Source organism: Eurypyga helias, unplaced genomic scaffold (genome assembly GCF_000690775.1).
Source record: "Eurypyga helias isolate BGI_N326 unplaced genomic scaffold, ASM69077v1 scaffold8927, whole genome shotgun sequence".
Taxonomy (NCBI): domain Eukaryota; kingdom Metazoa; phylum Chordata; class Aves; order Eurypygiformes; family Eurypygidae; genus Eurypyga; species Eurypyga helias.
Window position 1 is genome coordinate 42,585 of NW_010261068.1, and position 17,675 is coordinate 60,259.

Genomic DNA, 17,675 nt, shown 5'->3' on the forward strand with positions numbered 1-17,675 from the left:
AGCTAGTAAGTATTTTTATCTTGATTATACAGATGGGTAAATTGAGGCACAGAGAGGCAAAATTACTTACTAGTAAACAGCAGATCAGTGGCAGAGTTGAAAGTAGATCCCAGTCCCTGCAAGCTGCTCCTTGAAATGCCCTGCCTCCCCACTCTACATGACGTTTTTAATGCTCATGTTCCACTGAGGAGACCTCTGGGGCCCAGGGTGGGTTGGCCTGTGGGTTACGTCATGCACCGGCGTTTTCTCGCAGGGAGGACAACTTACCATTGTCATCACTGAAAATCAGTGTCTGGTAACCATCTCTCTAGACTTTTTCTTGCAAAATCAGACACATTTGGATGAACGTAATGAGCTACAAATCCCTTCTGTGATTTTGGCCTAACAGAACATGCCTTTAAAGCTGCATTAGGAAATAAATAAAATCAACAACCTTTAGCAGAAAGTGCTAATCCTGAGCCGGTATCATGCCAAACTAATCTGCATTCATACTTTACACTCTCAGCTAAACATGCAACCAGTCTCAAACTATGCCACATTTAGGCAGAAACAACTGGAGTAAAAAAAGAAAGGCAAACATAGGTAACTACACCAAAATAAACGTTATAGCTTAAAAAAATATGCTAGAAATATACTTGCAATATTTTTATTATAGTATTTAGGGGCTAAGTGCTTTAGGCAATCAACATGTGGGATACAGACTCAAAGTGTAATTTCTGTAATTTTAATTCCACTTTGGATCTAAGAACATATCGCTGCGTCTTGTGCAAGCACACAACATGAATATGGCAGGGAATGATCGTGCTCTTGGGCAAAGGCTTACTTATTCCCTTTCACTTTTGTAATTCCATTCACTTCTCAATAAAGTGTGGCCTTTAAAAAATAATTTTATGTAGCTAAACTTCTACATAGTGATGACAAGCTAAAAGGCTAAATGAACAACTCCATAAATTCCTCAACAGCAGTATATAGCAGCATTTCATTTTTATCATTGAAAAGATACTTATATTTACATACACCCTATTGTTCAATAGGTAATAGAAAACTAGAGATGGGCCTGAGCTGACACTGCTGATTTGCACATCCCGAAGCTTTTTTTTGGGAAGGTCTGCGGAACATCGTCTTCCTCTACCCCCAGCCCAAAGTCTACATCCTGGCAATAGACCAACCGCAGGCAGGAATGAGTTCAAAATCAAGGTCTGATTTCTGCAGATCAGGCACATCCTTATATAAAACTGAAAGCATCGGTGTGCTGCAGTACTGAGGGACGTGACAGCCAGGGCGCAGCCACGTCCCAGGGCAAGACTGAGTCGGCGCCTGGGAGTTACTCACAGACACGGAGACTGAGTGGTATCAAAGCTTGATGTCCAGACAAGAAGCCAGGGTGGAAATTTTGTCTTTCACTGCATCGCTACTTTCAGCACAGAGGTAAACGCAGACATACACATGGAGGTGTGACACGAAGGGAAGTTTCCAGGAGGTGGGGAAAGACCAGCATCTTGGCTAGTCTCATCCTAAGGGTTACTTACTGAGTCTAACCTGAGATCCTACGTGAAATGAATTTGGATGGATTTGGCTTTGCTTTAAGTAGTCTGCAATCCACGTCACAGAAAGTACAACACTAAGCTATTACGCTGAATTTGGCACGATTGGCAGTTTCTGCCCGGGAGAGGCAGCGACTGAGTTAACGTGGGCACAACCAGCTCACCAGACCCTCAGAAGTGGTCCTCCAAGCCAGACCTACAGTGTCCTCGGTGGGTCAGTTCAGGAGACTCGACACTTTCAGGAAACGACACTAATCAGTGAGTGAAGAGGACTTCAAAGGGCTGCTAGTCCTTTCAACATAATCCCACCCAAATATGCCAAGATGTAAATGTGATGCAAACACAGAGAAACGTGTGGAATTTCACAAAGGAAGAACTTTTTTAAGATTAAAAAATAAAGTGTGATGCAAAAAAGTAATAATGTTCAAAGCACCTCTTAAGAATATCTCTCATTTAACAGCAATGCTGAAATCTTACATTTTGATTTCTTTTGCCTGAAAAGTCTTCAGCCATGGAAATTGCATAGTCACCAGACAACAGATGAATTTCCTGGGTTCAGTCACAAGTTCATGCCATTTTTGGTTGCTTGATGGCTTAACAGAAACTTTTTTTCCCTTTTTAAGAATGAAATAATCAGAATGATGAGAATGATAAGTGTACACAACTGCACAGGCCGGAGAAGCACATAGGTGACAGCTCCCACCCGTGACCCTCAGACCCACTTACAATAAGCTGCTGCCACTCCCCAGATCACCTTTCTCCCCAAAAGATGCTATTTAAGCAGCTTTTTGTGGACACTCAGTTCAAACTGAAAAGCTAGGGGGGGAAGAGAGGAAGAAGCAGCAGTGGGCGGCAGCGTAACATCGCTTTCAGGAGATGCAGCATGCAATGCTTATGCCTTTGTGAGGCCTTTTCTCTGGACAGCCGGGGTGGGCGAGTTTATCCTCCCCTGGAGAAGCAGCAAGCCTGGAGAGCAGCCTGCTTTTCTCTTCTGAATCACTGATGCGTGCGCTGTTTCTGAAATGAAGTCCTTGGCCACAGAGCTCCTTTCGTTGCCTTATTTCACCCACCTTGCATACTCCGTGTGTGTGCTTTGAAAGTTTTCCACCTCCTGCGCCTCGGTGGGGTTTCGGGGATTATATGACCGCATTGTTATCAACTGTTTTGTTGTTCTGGGAGGAGGTCATTGCATATTCAGCCCGACTGGTTCCGTTCTCTTCTTTTCTCATTGGTTTCCTTGGATGATCCCAGGTTCAGTGATGTATGGCAGGGTGGGGGAGAAGAAAGGACAAGATAAACATCTTCTTTGTCAATACAGATTGAAAGCAAGGACATGTAAGGTAACACTGAACTTTTCCTCTCTATTTTTCCCTCTGAACACAGGTCAAACCAGCAGTTAAATTTTGTCAAGCCTTGTGATCCACCTGGAAAATGAGGGGCCTGGTCCTAAGACCTGTTCAAGGCCCTAAGCACCTATAGAGACACAGGTGTGTAGGTTGCAATGAGACAAAGCTGCTGGAAGGAGAGCCCTCCACCACCACTTTCATCCCTGGAATGGAGACTTGGGCTCTGCCGCGGCGGAGTCCTGGCCCTTTCTCCTTGTAGTGCAACGTCATGCAGATTGGGATGATGACCAGTCGTGTGCACTGAGGACCTGACTCACTCACCAGCCATCATAAAACCACCATGTTTGGTCACTAGGAGAGGACTCATCTGACCAGTATAGACATGTACATCTGTGGTGACCACCCCAGACCACCTTCACATTCAATGGAGAGAAATAGCTGCTTTTAAAACACAGAACAGCTTAAAGTGGATACCTAAAATAAGTCAGATGCTTTGTGCCCAAGGCATTTGTGTTTCTCTGCACTGTCTGTGAAGGAAGGCTAGTTCATCAGCCTAGACACAGTTGTCCCTGTTCCAGGTGTCTGAGTGAGTGACTGAAACATGGTGCCTGCTGTGATCTACCTGTCCCCCAGCACCAGCCCTTTTTTATTTTGTTTGGTGGCCACTGGCACCATTTGGTAACACAGGCCAGGGCCAGCAATGCTAATGGCGAGGCAATTCAGGAAATGCTCAGCAAGTGCAGAAATCTAACAAGCATCTGCACATCATATTAAAAAATGAGCTTATTTGGGATTTTAAAGTGATGCTGAAAAGGGAGACCTGAGCCGGAGTCCTGTGACAGACCATGTTACATCATGTGTGTGCTGGTTTTAGTGTTTCCCCCCCAACTTCTCTCCTCAACAGTGGTGTGACCTTTACTCAAAGCTGAAGCTGTACAAACAGTGGGAGGAAAAAGCTCTGTGCTTTCCACACGGATATTTCAGACATTAGTGCTTCGCTTTTAAGGTGCGTCTGAGAGCAAGAAGAGAACCAGATAAACAAATGTAATACGACAGTCAGTCTATGCTATAGTTCTTGACACCACTTAACAAAACAAACAATTAATACAAAGATAGGTAATGGCAATGAATTTCAGCAAAGTGTTAGTGAAAGATTTATGGAGAGTTATTACAGGAAGATCAGTCTGGTTTGCTTGTGATCTCAGAAAAATCCTTCTGATTGTGACACTTTACACCGCTCTTTAGCTAGGAACAGTTAAGGCTTTTTAATATTAGCTGTGATTCCAGCTGTTAAGAGAATGGAAGTGGAAGGGAAGGGCAGACTAAGAGCTTTGTTGAACCCTGTCTCAGCCATTAACATGCTGTGCCTGTCTGTATGTGACACAAGCTGCTGCAGCTCTGTCTTCCATGGCACTGTAAAGCACCATCCACCCCACCATATCCCTGGCAAGGTATGTAGACTCTGACGGTGATACTTCCCTTTTTTGTTTCCTGGGCTGGAAAAACGGTATGGCTGTGTTTAAACTTCCCTGCTGCTTTCGAAAATTCCTTTGTTTTTCTCCCTCCCCATCACCCCTCCCCTGCCCAGTTCCAACCCTTACAATCAGCTCTATGAATGGTCAAAAAAATGAAGACATTTGGGCCACTTCTTGCTGTCTGTTTGTCCCCTGTTTACCCCTTCTTTCCATATTTGGGTCTACTATGTGTTTCTGCACCTCTCAGTTCCATTTCCTTTCCCTGTCTAGCTTTCCTCTTCTTTCTTCATGTTAAGTAATGTCTTCCTCTCATTTTTATATACATTTATCTTTTTTTTACAAGTGATTTCAACACCAACTTCTTCAGTCCTCCTGAAACACTTTTTCCTTTCCTCCCCCTTTCCTTGCTTCAGTTTCTCTTCCCCAGAGCAGCCGTTTGCTCCTTCCCCTCCCCAGGCTGGTCTTCCAGCACAGAACTGGGAAGTTTGGAGACTCTCCTCCGATGGTGAGACCTTTCTGGAGACACGGCTGGAGAGGTTTATTACACCACTGGTACTAGCACGCATTAGAGGTGTATTTTTTCAGAGCCTACAAATAGTGAAATAGAGAATTTATCAGGGTTCTGCTTCTGCCTCATCAACTGCTCAGGGTTAGTGCAAGCAAAACAGAGCAACTACTTTTCTGGGTCAGTGAAATGGCCATTTATTTATCTATTCATTTTTGGCCGACACAAAAGTTCAGGCTTGGAGAATGCTCCAACTCCTTTACTCAATTTATTTCCAAATGCATGTCAGGCATGGATTTGAGGTCAAACTTGCCTCAGTTACGCTGTTTAAATGACTGGCTTGATAGACTTGTATGCGCTTGTTAGAGTGTTTAAAACTGATCTATGTATTTAGATATGCAAAGTCATTTTGGCCTGTTGTGATTTTTCAACTGCCCTTTTGCACTAGAGCACTAGCTCTTTTTGTGCCATTAGCTCTGTGTGTCACTAGCTCTTTTTTACCTCAAATTTTATCCACTGTTGAGATCCAAGAATGCAAGTTTTCCTCTTAACACACCAAGGGGAGCCCTTTTATCCCATTTTCTGCCTGATAAGCTAGGTTATGCATGATCTTCCTACATGTAATACTCCAAGCCCCCTTTCAGCTGAAGTGTGGTGGCCCTGTATTTATGCCTTTCAGTTCCAGGGTTGCTCTTCATTGGTGAAAGCCATGTTTCAAATTAGTGAGGGAATGAGTAGGGAACTGTTCGTATCTGTGGCATACTCACTTGGTGGCAGGCGAAACAGGGTGTTTGCTAACAAGTGCTTGCATTGCTTTACAGTATGATTTGCTACACATTGTGCTTTGATGTTTAGCAAACAAATTGCTGCACTCTTCTTGCCAAACATCTGCGAATGAAAGGTACATGCAACTCTGTACAGCTTAGTACACGCCTGAAATGATGCGTCAGGGTCCGTAATGACCTCTCCACCATGCATGCATTAATTTGCGTGAGTCCTAAAATCAAGAAAGCATCAAACAGCCATTTAATAGTGTATTTCACACATCAAGCTTCAATTTCAGATGATGTTCTCATCACAGTATAAATCTTATATACCAAAGGAATTCATATTGGCTTGTCATATCAGCTCGTACCAGTTTTCTGTAGTGTCCTGTGTAAAGATCAATGTAACAATGCACAGTCAAACATAATTCGTATGTTCTGTCATTAGAAAATTTCTTAGAGGAGATGGATTTTGGCCCTTGATGATGTTTAATCACAACACTCAGCATATTTGACAAAACCTTCCCTGCCAGCTTTGGCTACTGGTGTAAATTTGATATAGACCTACTGTCTGTAAGGCAGTAGTGCAGCAGAGTACCAGGGGAGGATTTCACCTTGTGTGTCACTTGTACACACTTAAGAAAATCTCTATGTATACCTTCTCAGACAAAACCAAGCAAAAACTGAGCAGACCATTTAATTGGGACCGTATTATGCCTCATTACTTACAGGCTTATTGAAGCTTTGAGAATAAGATCACCTAGAAATGGGAAGAGAAGTTTAGTCCAGAAGAGTAAACTGCAACAGAGTTTAAAAGCCACAACGCAGTCCACGTGTTCATACTCTTCAAGGTGCTTTGCACATGGAAGGGATGAGAGTTAAGAATAAAACCTGATTTCGTAAGACAAGCCTGAGCGTTGCAAACCTGTTTTTTACTGCCTACCTCCACAGCAATGTTTCTGCTGAGTGCCAGTGCACCACAGCCAGCATCTGGGAAGGCTGGGCCCCAGGGAAACCCAGCTAAACTGGGAGGGGGTGACCTTGGGCTGGTAGCAGAGGAATGAAGGGATCTTAAATTCCCCTCTTTCTGGGGCTCCCATACCTGATTCAGCACTGCCAGGAGACTCCTGTCTCCACACGTGATTTGCTGCCCTGGATTATTCTCTGAGGGAAACACCTATCCTGTTTCATAGAGAACAGGAATAGTGTGTCATTCTTCTTCTAAAATGCAGTTAGAGGATGAAAGGCCACTTTGCCCTCCCTGCTGTGTGTCGTTAGAGGAGATGCCCAGTGCTCAGAAGACCACACTGCAACTCCACTGTTTCCTGAGCACTGGTACAAAATTTTAAAATGTAGTTAAAAGGCACCTGCAAAAAATATGTGTCAAAGGATTACATTGTATGGGTATCCATATCAACTGGTAAAAGATTTTACCAAGTGTGAAAGCTGTGAGGCATCTCCGTTCTGCCACTGCACAGCTGTACCTGTGACAATCAACAAGATACCTGTGCCATAAAATTGTTTTGTGTTTTCAGTTCCCCTCATGAAGGTGCTTGTAGTAACACATAAAGAACTTGTCTTTCCTCCCAAAGCAGTTTCACCTCAAGGTGTCTCCTTCCGTGAACAAAGCTCCAAGCTCTGTGGGCAGCCCCACTTCTGCATGTCACAGAGCAGGGCTGTGCGATGGGGAAAGCTGAGCGGCCGGCGAGCTGCTCGACTGGTGAGCATCACTGAGCCCACTGCCCCCCCCAAGCGCCTGCCGATCCCTGGGGCAAAGCGGCAGAAAGGAAGAGGCAAATCAGAGCACTGAAAATGTATCACTTATACGTGCAACGACTTCAAAGCTCTTCTCCATACTGATGAATATTTCATTAGCTATCAACACATAAAAATTAATGATTTTCAGTAAAACTGGGTCTCATACAACACATTTGCTTCATAGGTTTGGTCTGTCCTGACGTGCTCCCAGTGCACAGCAGAAATATCAAAGCTACCTATATACCAGTAAAGATCCCACAGCAGCAGCATCTTCCTGGGTTACAAAGTTGTCCAAGAAAGAGCGTAAATACCTAGTAGGTATATTTTCACTCAGCTTCATCTCCTGGGGTAGGATGCTAGCAGTACCTGTGGCAGCTATGTTTAGAGCTCTTGGCTAGACTTCACTGCTGGAAACCCAGACAAGATGATGTGTGGGCTACAGTCACACTTCAAAACCACCCTTATTTAGCAGATACAGATGGGAATGGAAGAATAGGTTTTGTAATGTTATTCAATTACTGGACCATCTCCCTCAGTAACCTGAATGTTTATAAGATCATGAAGAACGTGAATGGAGTCTGTTTACATCTCAGTGCTGGTGGCACCCATCAAATAGCTGTTTGATTCATGCTGGTGATTAGCCATCAGAGGTGAACCAGTTCCTGTGACAGCAACTGGTGGGAGAAGCGAACTTGCTTCCTAAGACCGGTTTGTGAACAGGACCCCTGCTAGAGGGGCTCAGTACACAGCCAACAGTTGCTTTTTGGGACACAGCCACTGAATTTGTGTGCAGCCACCCACCACGATCCTTGCTAATGACTTACCAGGGCTGGCCAGCTTGGTGCTATGGCCCAGACATATGGGACTCACGTTAAAGAAGGACACAGCTCTGGAGATAGTTTTCAGTCATGGAAAAAGAATCACATTCTGACTTCTCCCTTTTACTGTCTCAGAGGGACCAGAAAAATTCAAGTGGGATAATTTGTATTTGACAGTGTAAAGATAGAAATCAAAGAAGAAACCCTAATGATGAAAATTCTCTGAAACCTTAGCTTTTCTCTATTAAATTAGTTAGCCATATGTGGATCATCTATCTGTCCAGAAAACAAGCAGCATACTATTCATTCCTCGTAGGAAGAGGTTACTGGCTCAACTACCTCCCACATACAGAGCAAATGTTTTACAGTTATAATAAAAAGCAGCTCCATCTGGACAACTTTCAGCAACACACTCACTACTGCTCAACGTTTGTTGAGGACCACGTTCAATATACTCAGTCTCCCAAGGCTTTTACATGTATTCCCTGTATTTCCATTTTTGGTCTGGTAAATTAGATAGTCCAACATCTAAAAGAAAAAAAAAAAAGCTGCCTCGGTGCAGTGTTACTTTATATTATCCCAAAATGTGATGACTTACCCTTCCAAGCTAGAAATTCTTATAAGTAACCCCGATAATATTACCCGCACTGCTTGGAAGGACTATTTATATTGGGTTACTTTCAGTTTTGGACATTTGATGGACATCTCCTTCCTCAAGCTGCATTGCCCCTTTGCCCGTTATGATTAAAAAAAAAAAAAAAGGTGTTTTTTGTGAATCAGAAAAGCCCATTTTTTCCCCAGCCACCCTTGAATACATCAGTCTTAGCCAAACAAAGTAGTTATCAGATTTATGGAAGAAAGTAAGTATACAGCTGGAACAACTTCAGTCCTCTTCTGTTTCTCTCACACATGGGAAGAGGATAAGGAAGGTCTGTACAAGTGCACAGTGCTGGGACCACACTGCGAAACAGGAAACTCACTTGCACAGCACTGCAAGTCCTGTCACATCAACAGGCTTTGATCCAGCCCCAAGACACCATCTCCTAAGGAGAGTTTCTTCTTTCCACCTTTTCACGTGAGCATTTTCAAGCCTGCAATTTACAGCTAATTCAGCTATCCCTCACAGCCAGTTTTAGCTGACCAGTTTCTGGAGTATATTTAAGCAAGCCCTGCAGGCAGGTGGACGATTTCTGGTTTGGGGTGTTTCACACTCTCCTGTTATAGTCAAATCCCCCTCTCTTTGCATGGATTGAAGATCTAGCCTTTGCTGAGTGCTTCTCTTGGGGAAATAATACATCCGTACGGAGCGGCGCTGCAGGCAGTCCTCAGCACTCCAAGGCTCCCCGAGCTGGTGTGCTTGGGCACGGAACGTGGCAGGCAGATCTCTTTCTGCAGATGCGCATCTATCCCATCCTGCCGACGTCACTCCGGGTGTATCTGAAGGGAGGAATGGCCCTCTTCAGGTTGCAAGTAACTGCAATAGATTGCTGAGCCACACGTGAAATTTAAGAAGTGGAGTTCAGCTGGCATTTATTTTCAGCAGTGCAAAGTCAGAGTAATTCCACAGACTGGTGGACTTGAGGAGGATTTGTTCTGATGTTACAGAGGAAAATCTGTCCCTGGGAGACTGACGTGATGCAATCACATTTCCTACTAGGTCTTCAATTAAGCTAATTTGAGAATTTTGCTCCTACACAAAACCAATCTTAAGGAAGAGAAGCAGCTTTATTATTAGAATACTGGACTATTAACTGACATAATTGGACTATTAACTGACATAATTGATAAAAGCACTTTCAGTGACCCCTCACGTTACAGCCCATTCTTTGCATCCCCTATAATGATCTTTAAAAGGTTTTATTGACTGGAGGGATATTACAGCTGATGTTCTTAGTGCAGATCACATCATCGATAGGTTTTGATGACAAAAGAAATAAATGACTGGGCTTAATGTGAAAAAATGAGCTCATGTTGTCGGTCTTTCAGCCTGGCAAAAAGCCACTATGCAAAAAAAAAAAAGACAATAATAAGTGCATGGAATGAAGGCACTCTGCTTCAAAAAAAGCCAAAAGATGTCTGGAGGACGGTCATGGCCGTGGCCATGCCTGGCAGTGTGCTGTGCACTGGCAGTGCCCTTTGGAGATGAGCTGGGCAAGCTCCTCCACCTCAAAGGCCTGTCCTGCCATAGAGCAGTGTAAGCAGCTGAGGTGCGTTCCTGTAGCTCAGTTCACAGTGCAGCACGCTCTGCCAACCAATGCAGAAACAGCCTGGGATTGTTAATATATATGTAGCTTAAGATAACTGGGATTATATGCAACTCAATTGCATTAGGCAAGATCTGCCCTAAAAAGTCCGTAATTTAAAGAGAGAAGCCAGGTGAAATTTCTGTCCGAATTTCTTATGGAAGACAATAAACAAGCCTGAACAATCTAGTCTAATGAAAAGAAAGAGGGGATGGGATGGTTCTCAGGGAACACCAGGAAAGGAAAAGGGTGTTCAAATGGAGGAAATGGGACACAGACATGGGAAAATTTAGGCTGGAGATGCAAACAAGGCTTTTTTAACTCTCAGAGAATAAAAGTTTGAATTGGGAGTGCTGGAGGAGATAGAAGGGAGATAGGGAAAACTACACAGCTTCAAGAAGGAGACTGGTATGTTTATGAAAAGGATTCAATGTCGCAGTGCCCACAATACTGGGGACAGACAGGGTGACCCAAGGGGCTTGTTCCAGTCCCACTACTAAGATGTCTAGGCTGCCACCCTGAAGAATCAAAGAAGGAATACTGCCTGCTTCAGGGAACTGACACAACCACTGTAACAGGAGAAATAATTTCCCTGAACTTCAGGAGCATCCTCTGTTGCCCTGGGGTTGATTCTCAGGGCTTAAGGCAGGAGCTATGGCCAGAGCTGGACACAGGGTGCCCTGCTCTACTACAGCACTCAGTTCTGGGTGATGGCTGCAAATAGGTAACAGCTGGATAATGAAGGCAGTACACTCTCCTACTTTGTCTTTTTCTCCATTTCATGCAGATCAGAAGGGGGAAGAGAGTAGCATTTCCTGGAGCCCTCCTGTGAATATCCTCCAGTCTAGTGCAGGCTCGATCCACTACTTCAGTAGTGGCATTATGCTGGTGTCTTGCTAAAATCAAAATCATGAAGGTGTGTAATGATGGACAAAAATTTAAGGCTGCCCCAGGCAGGACTGTGCACACTCTCCAGGCTTTTGTGCCCACAAGCTTAACACACATGCAGGTTTGATCCTTCATTCCTGCACACATCTGGGAAAGCTCTCCATGACCCACACAAAACTCAGACTCTCACAGTGCTGGCATGAAGGCAACAAACACTCCTCTGCTTATCTGCCGCTCAGGAATACAAAAACACTGGTGGAAGCCTGAACTGAGATCTTTCTCTTAGTTCTTTGAAGTTTTCCAGTCCTTTCGAAACAGTTTGAAAAACATCTATCACGATTCAGTGCTTTCTATCTTCCAAGTACTTAGCAAATGTTAATTAGGAGATCTGGAGAAACAAGCTTTTCAAGTGCCCAGCTCTACCAATCCTGATGAAGACCTTGCTTTTTTTATTTAGACAACACATCTACATACACATTGAACAAATGCATTGAACAAGACATTAGAACTACCTAACTGCTTCTGCTCAGCTACAGTGAGGCCAATAAAGACATTTATAAACCATTATTTAGCTGTGCTCTCAGTCAGAAGTTGTCCTTGCAAAAAGTAGCTGGGGTGAAATAGGAGAAGTGGAGGACAGAAAGGTGCAGGAATCCCTCACCGTGTTTGCAAACTGGCTGGCTGTTGGTGCCCTCTACTCCAGGTCAGGGTGGGAATCAGTACTGGAAAAACATGGGGTTGGAATAATAAGGTGGCAGAGAGAGGAGATGAGCAAGGACTGCTCTTCACTGCTCTCTTGCCATATCTGAAGGACAGAACGTCCCTCACCAGCCAAGCAACTGTATATGCTGCCATTTTATGCACTGGATTTGTCCATCTCCAAACCAAAGTTGATCTTTTGTGCTACTTTGTGCCCAGATTTTTTTTGCTGAATATAGGTAACTACCTGGCTATTTGATCCCTTGCAAACATAGGCAACAACTTGAATGATGGACTTGATCCATACAGAAGAACAAGGTTACTGCTACTTCACAGAATCATTTAAATAGAATATCACAAAATTATTTAAATAGTAATGATTAATTTCTGTGCAGATGAACCAGAATTCTCTGCAGAGATTCAATTATAGAAATGTCTTTAATAGAAGGGTGTCTGCAACTCCAGTAAATGCAAAGAACTGAGAAGAAAATGAAAACTTGTAAAACTAACTGACCTTTGCAAGTATTTAGATGACTTTGCATTTGAGGCAATGTCTCTGCCACCAACTAGAGTAAGACTGCTGATTTCCAAGCAGCTGCTTCTGACTTTCTCCACTCATGGAGTCAGACCCTGCTCTTCACAGGATGAATGCAAACCCCCTGTAAGTGGACTGCACAGAGTGGTCCCAGCGTTCCCGTACTTCAGGTGTGCAACAGGGCAAGTCCACGCACAGGCTGAGTAACCAGTGGATGCCTACACCAAGATTTGGCTTTGTGCAGTTTGGGAGCTAAGTGGCTTTAGACAATTGTAACTGGGGACAATTGCTGAGGATGGATTTGAGTTCAGCCAGTCTCCTCATTGGCTTCCCACGGGTCAAACTCGAAGAAAGATCCAGGTTAGCCTGCAGTTCATGATGATTGAGAGTATTAACATCTTTCATAAGGTTTCATGCTACTGTCTGAAAAAGCAGACACCAAAGAAGGCACCATTCCTCTCTCGGGGACCTCTTTTCAAAGGCCAGAATGAGGAATGACCCTATTTTCCTACTCTTGCCTTGCACATAACTGGGATTAGACCCTTTACATCGGATCCCCTGTTACTGCTTCACTCCATCACCTGGCATTAGCTTGGGGAATAGATGCTGCAATGCCCATCTCCACAAATGCCCTCTGACATGGCTATTTAGCCAGCTCTCTGAGATGGACAAACCAGCTCTCTGAGACGGACAACCAAGACAAACCAGTCCAGACATACCAGAGGGGGTGGCCATGTGCCTGCCGATGAAGGGGGCACCGGAGTCAGAGCAAGGGAAGCATTCAGCAGAGCAGGACCACCCCAGCAGTTGCCATCTTCTCCCATCTCCCCTTCTGCCCACGCTGACCTACTGCGTGTCTCGTCTTCGAGGCAAGGCTCTCCCGGGGAGCTGCACGCTGCTTAGCAACCCGTGAGCACTATAAATATTTAGCAGTAAGTATGGGGAGTGTAGAGAAGGGAGGACAGAGGTTGCAGGAATCAGACCATGCAGCCACACAAGTGGTGGCCCCACAGCTGCAAAGGGCTCGAGGGTTGCAAGTGATGGATGTGTGCCCGAGAAGCGTCACAGCTCTGCACAGGGGGACCCTCCCCACACCCTCTGCTCCTCAAGCAGTGTGGCTGCAGGGCAGCAAAGAGCACAACAAGGCAGGGAGGTGTGTGATGTGACCGCCCTTCAGAGTGGCAGGGACCCCTGAAACCAGCTGGTGGGGACAAGCACCCCTGATCTCTCACACAGGGCATGGAAAAGCTGAGATCTTGTTTGAACACCAAGTTGTTATTAATTAGACAAAGGTGTGAAACTAATGCACATAAATTACAGTGTGAAACAATGCTGCTGTTGTCAGATGCCTCGTTACCTCTGGATGAGATTCCCTGCACAGCGGGAAGTGTGTCTGAGTGCTGCTCCTGCTAGTCCCTGAGCTCTATCTTACCCCATGTTCTCTGCACACAGAAGTCCAGGCTAGAGGAGGCATCAACATCGAAGTCAGCAGAAGGCATGAATTAGAGGAGCCAAGGGTGGCCCCAAACGAAGGCTGCTGTCCAGAAAGTGCCAAAAGACCAGGCAGGAAGGGGGTATCTGCTGCTTGGTCAAATCTGGGGCAGGTTGGGGGTGATGCAGGAAGCAAGGCTCTGCAGAATATTCTTACAATCTTCTAATTGTGCTGGGATAAATCAAGAATATTTCTACCAATACGATTAGACCAGCATGAGCCTTATATCCTGGCACAAGCCTATAAAATCCACTGGTAGCTATAACAGAGTTGCACTGAGGCAGTAACTGTACAGTACTTGTATCTAACGGGAGACTTGGCCCATTGCACATGGCACCCTCATCTGCAGCAGAAAACAGAAATATGTTGTTTGTTTCTGGTCACAGTGAAAAGTTTATTGATCACAGGATAGATCATAATGCTCTACAGATTTCTGCTTGCATCTTTGTCAATGTATCACAAATTAGGAGTGAACAAGTGAAAAATGATCCATAGGAAGTATTCTGTGAAACACATGGACCACTTGTTTTATGCTAAAGACTAAAGCCTCCTGCAGGCCTCTAGTGTTCCTGGTTATGAGAAACAGTGGGGCATTTTAACTGTCAGTGACAGCAAACTTTCTCCCTAGCACAATGTGACTTGGGTATAACTTAGAAGAGACAGGGAAATCCTGCCCTACAATAGTTATGCTAACATGCAGGGCTTATGAAAATCCCAGACTGACAGCTCTGAAGAGCAGGTCCGCCTGCGTATCTGACCAACACACACTGCACAGGCAGCAGCAAAGCAAACTTTCCTGCTCAGCACTGCCCATGCGGCTTGGCTCAGCCATCTCTCCGAATGAAAGGCTATTTTATTCACTCCTCAGACCCTGAACTGTCAAATGGACATGCTAACAAGTAGCAGCAATACTTTTGATCTTCTACTTAAATATGAGGCCAGCCCATTTTTGGTTTTTGATGCACCCAAAAAAACCATCAGGCAGTGCCAACAGTTAGTCCCCCATCCAAAATCCCCAGTGATGCCACTGAATCAGCAGAATGAATACACCAGAGGTTTGATGTCTCCAGTGGGTTTGGGTGAAGTTGTAACCCTGTTCAGTGACTTGTGTCATATATACTGCCCTGGAAATTGTTGCACAACCAACACACAGACTTCAATACTGTTTGGAAGAGCAAGTAATTTTCCTTGTACTAGCACTCAGTTTTCATCAAACACAGCTACACTGAGTTTAATAAAGTGACAGCTTTGAAAGAACACAAGAAAAACAACAAGAACTCAGAGAGGTTGTGGACTCCCCATCTGCACAGAAATTCAAAACGCAGCTGGACAGAGTCCTGGGCAACCTGCTCTAGCTGACTCTGTTAGCGCAGAAGTTTGGACAATATGATCTCAAGCTATCCTTTCCAACCTCAACCATTCTCTGATTCTATGAACTCATTGCTTGATGGTTAAAAAGTTAAAAAATGGGATCTCCTGCAGAAAGATTGGTTGCTCAGGGTTTTTAAATTGTCATCTACAACCAAGGATGGGAGTAAATTCACCACTAGGAGATCATTAGGCACAGGGGCTAAGCAACACACGGGGATGTTGGGCTTTGGAGGTGGCAGAAGACCTGTACAATGGTGCTCAGCAGTAGGTGCCAATCCTGTTGTTGATAAGCATCAACATTCAGCCAATGAAAAAGATAATCAGTCTACACTGTGACTGTTTTTCCTTGCTCTTCCAAAATTTTGAATTTTGTCTTCTTTAAACTGTTCTCAGTGACATTCCCAGGTCTTCCCAATGAAGGCCATGTTCTCTTTTGAATCACACTTCCTAGGGGTTGACCCCTTTTGCAGTACTGAACTGGTTTGACATCAGGGAATTGCATCAGACACACAGATCTGACCCCATAGACCACCTTTCTTCCCTTTAAGTGTCCACCACTCAAACAGTACTTTTTAACCTATCTTTTCCATCAACTTTCTCACTTTATCTCCTGAGTGATTACTGGCCATCTGCTGAGAATTAAGGCACCATTTCAATACAAACCCTTCTAACGTGTCAGGGAGAACAGAAGAGAGGAGCATTCTCAATGCACTTTGACCTGTCTGCCATTAGCCACACGATGAATATCTACTTCAAAGAAATTAAGTTTAGGACACTGTTCTGTCTTCTCTCCACACACAGAAAGCATTGTTTTGTTGCAATTAGTAATGATTTTGGACTAAATTGTGCTCAGTGTCAGTGTTTTTTATAGCAAATTGCCATGTGGAGGACAACACAGTCCTTGCTCTTTGGGGGAGTTAGTGGTACAATAAGGGCTGGGCAAGAGGTGTGGGGCCATGGCCTGCTGAGCAGGACATACACCCCTGCACCATGGGACACACTCTTTCGCAAATAAAAATCGCACATAGCGCCTCACCACAGCCCCAAATCCCTCTTTTTACCCTCCTTAAACAAGACTCCGTGTTTTCCCCTTGCAAGCATCTGCCTCGTTTTGCCAAAAAAACCCAACTTTCTGAACCTTGCTGCCGCTACTGAAATGCAACCTTGCAGTACACAGGGTCCATAAATCATACACAAATGCTGAATACCCTAGAAAATACCTGAGCAATGAATTTTAAGACAGTATAAATATGACCTCTCATTTTCTTTCAGTACAATGTTTTCTTCCACTTAATTATTATTTGAAGGTGAACTCAGCGCCTATTTAAGGAAGTGCATGTGTAGGCATTTATGGTACAGGGTATGGGACACACACAAACCAGTGGCTTGACAAAGTTAAGACAGTGAGTGAAAGGTATATCATGCAAAACTATCCTATCATCACCCTGTTTGCTGACTTAGCAAGAGGGGTCTGAGAGCAAATCCTGTGGTGTCTCTTACAGCAGAGTTATCCATCCTACCTAAAATCCAGCAGAGCCAAGGAGTCACATCCCTAGGCAGAATGGGCTGCTCATGGGTCATCTTAGACTGTATGGATGTTCTGGAGATACTAAATACAGGTTTTTCACATGTTGGCAAACCATTCAAAACACCTCTTGCTAGGCTGCATAGCTGGTGCATCACCTGGCATGGAGACCTGAATGCTCAGCTTTGCTTTCCCTCCGAGGTTTGAGAGATGGCTTCAGTATTTTAATTTTATACAGGGAGCCAGGGATTTATTTTTCCCTTTTATGTAAATACCTTACTCCTCTCACAGACACTGACACACCAGAGAGCTGCAGAAATAGGATTACATACTGCACGTCCCTCTCTTTCCCATCTCAGTTGCTTATTTACCAAACAACTCTCGTTAATCCTGTTTACTGTGTCTCCTTCCCACTTCCCTCCAGTCTTACTATTATTCAGGTGCTTGGAGATGTTAAAAAAACAGCTTAAGAGACAGCCACCTTCAGAGCTGATTAAAATGAAGCAAGCTCCACTGATTGTTTTTGAATCCGCACCCACTTACACCAGATGAAGATTTGTTAGAGCTTCTGGCATTCACGGTGCACTTGCCCAAGTCCAGTCCACAAACCGGGTAATACTGAAATGATCCAGCTTCCTCCAGCCTGTGCTGGTTTATGGGTTGTCCTTAGACCTCAGGCTTTTACTTCTTGGTGACAGTCTTCCAGGGAAAG

At 44.4% G+C, this 17,675-nt stretch overlaps 1 protein-coding gene across 1 annotated transcript in view; it reads right to left on the reverse strand.

Moving 5' to 3' along the window:
* Positions 1-2,680: 2,680 nt before the first annotated feature.
* The window catches only part of PRIMA1 (proline rich membrane anchor 1), a gene marked incomplete at its 5' end in the record, with an annotated part of 44,388 nt that continues 29,393 nt past the window's right edge, over positions 2,681-17,675 (reverse strand). Inside the window, one exon of the mRNA XM_010155226.1 lies at positions 2,681-2,780. Coding sequence (XP_010153528.1) covers positions 2,681-2,780 — 100 coding nt within the window. The remainder of the gene's footprint in view (positions 2,781-17,675) is intronic.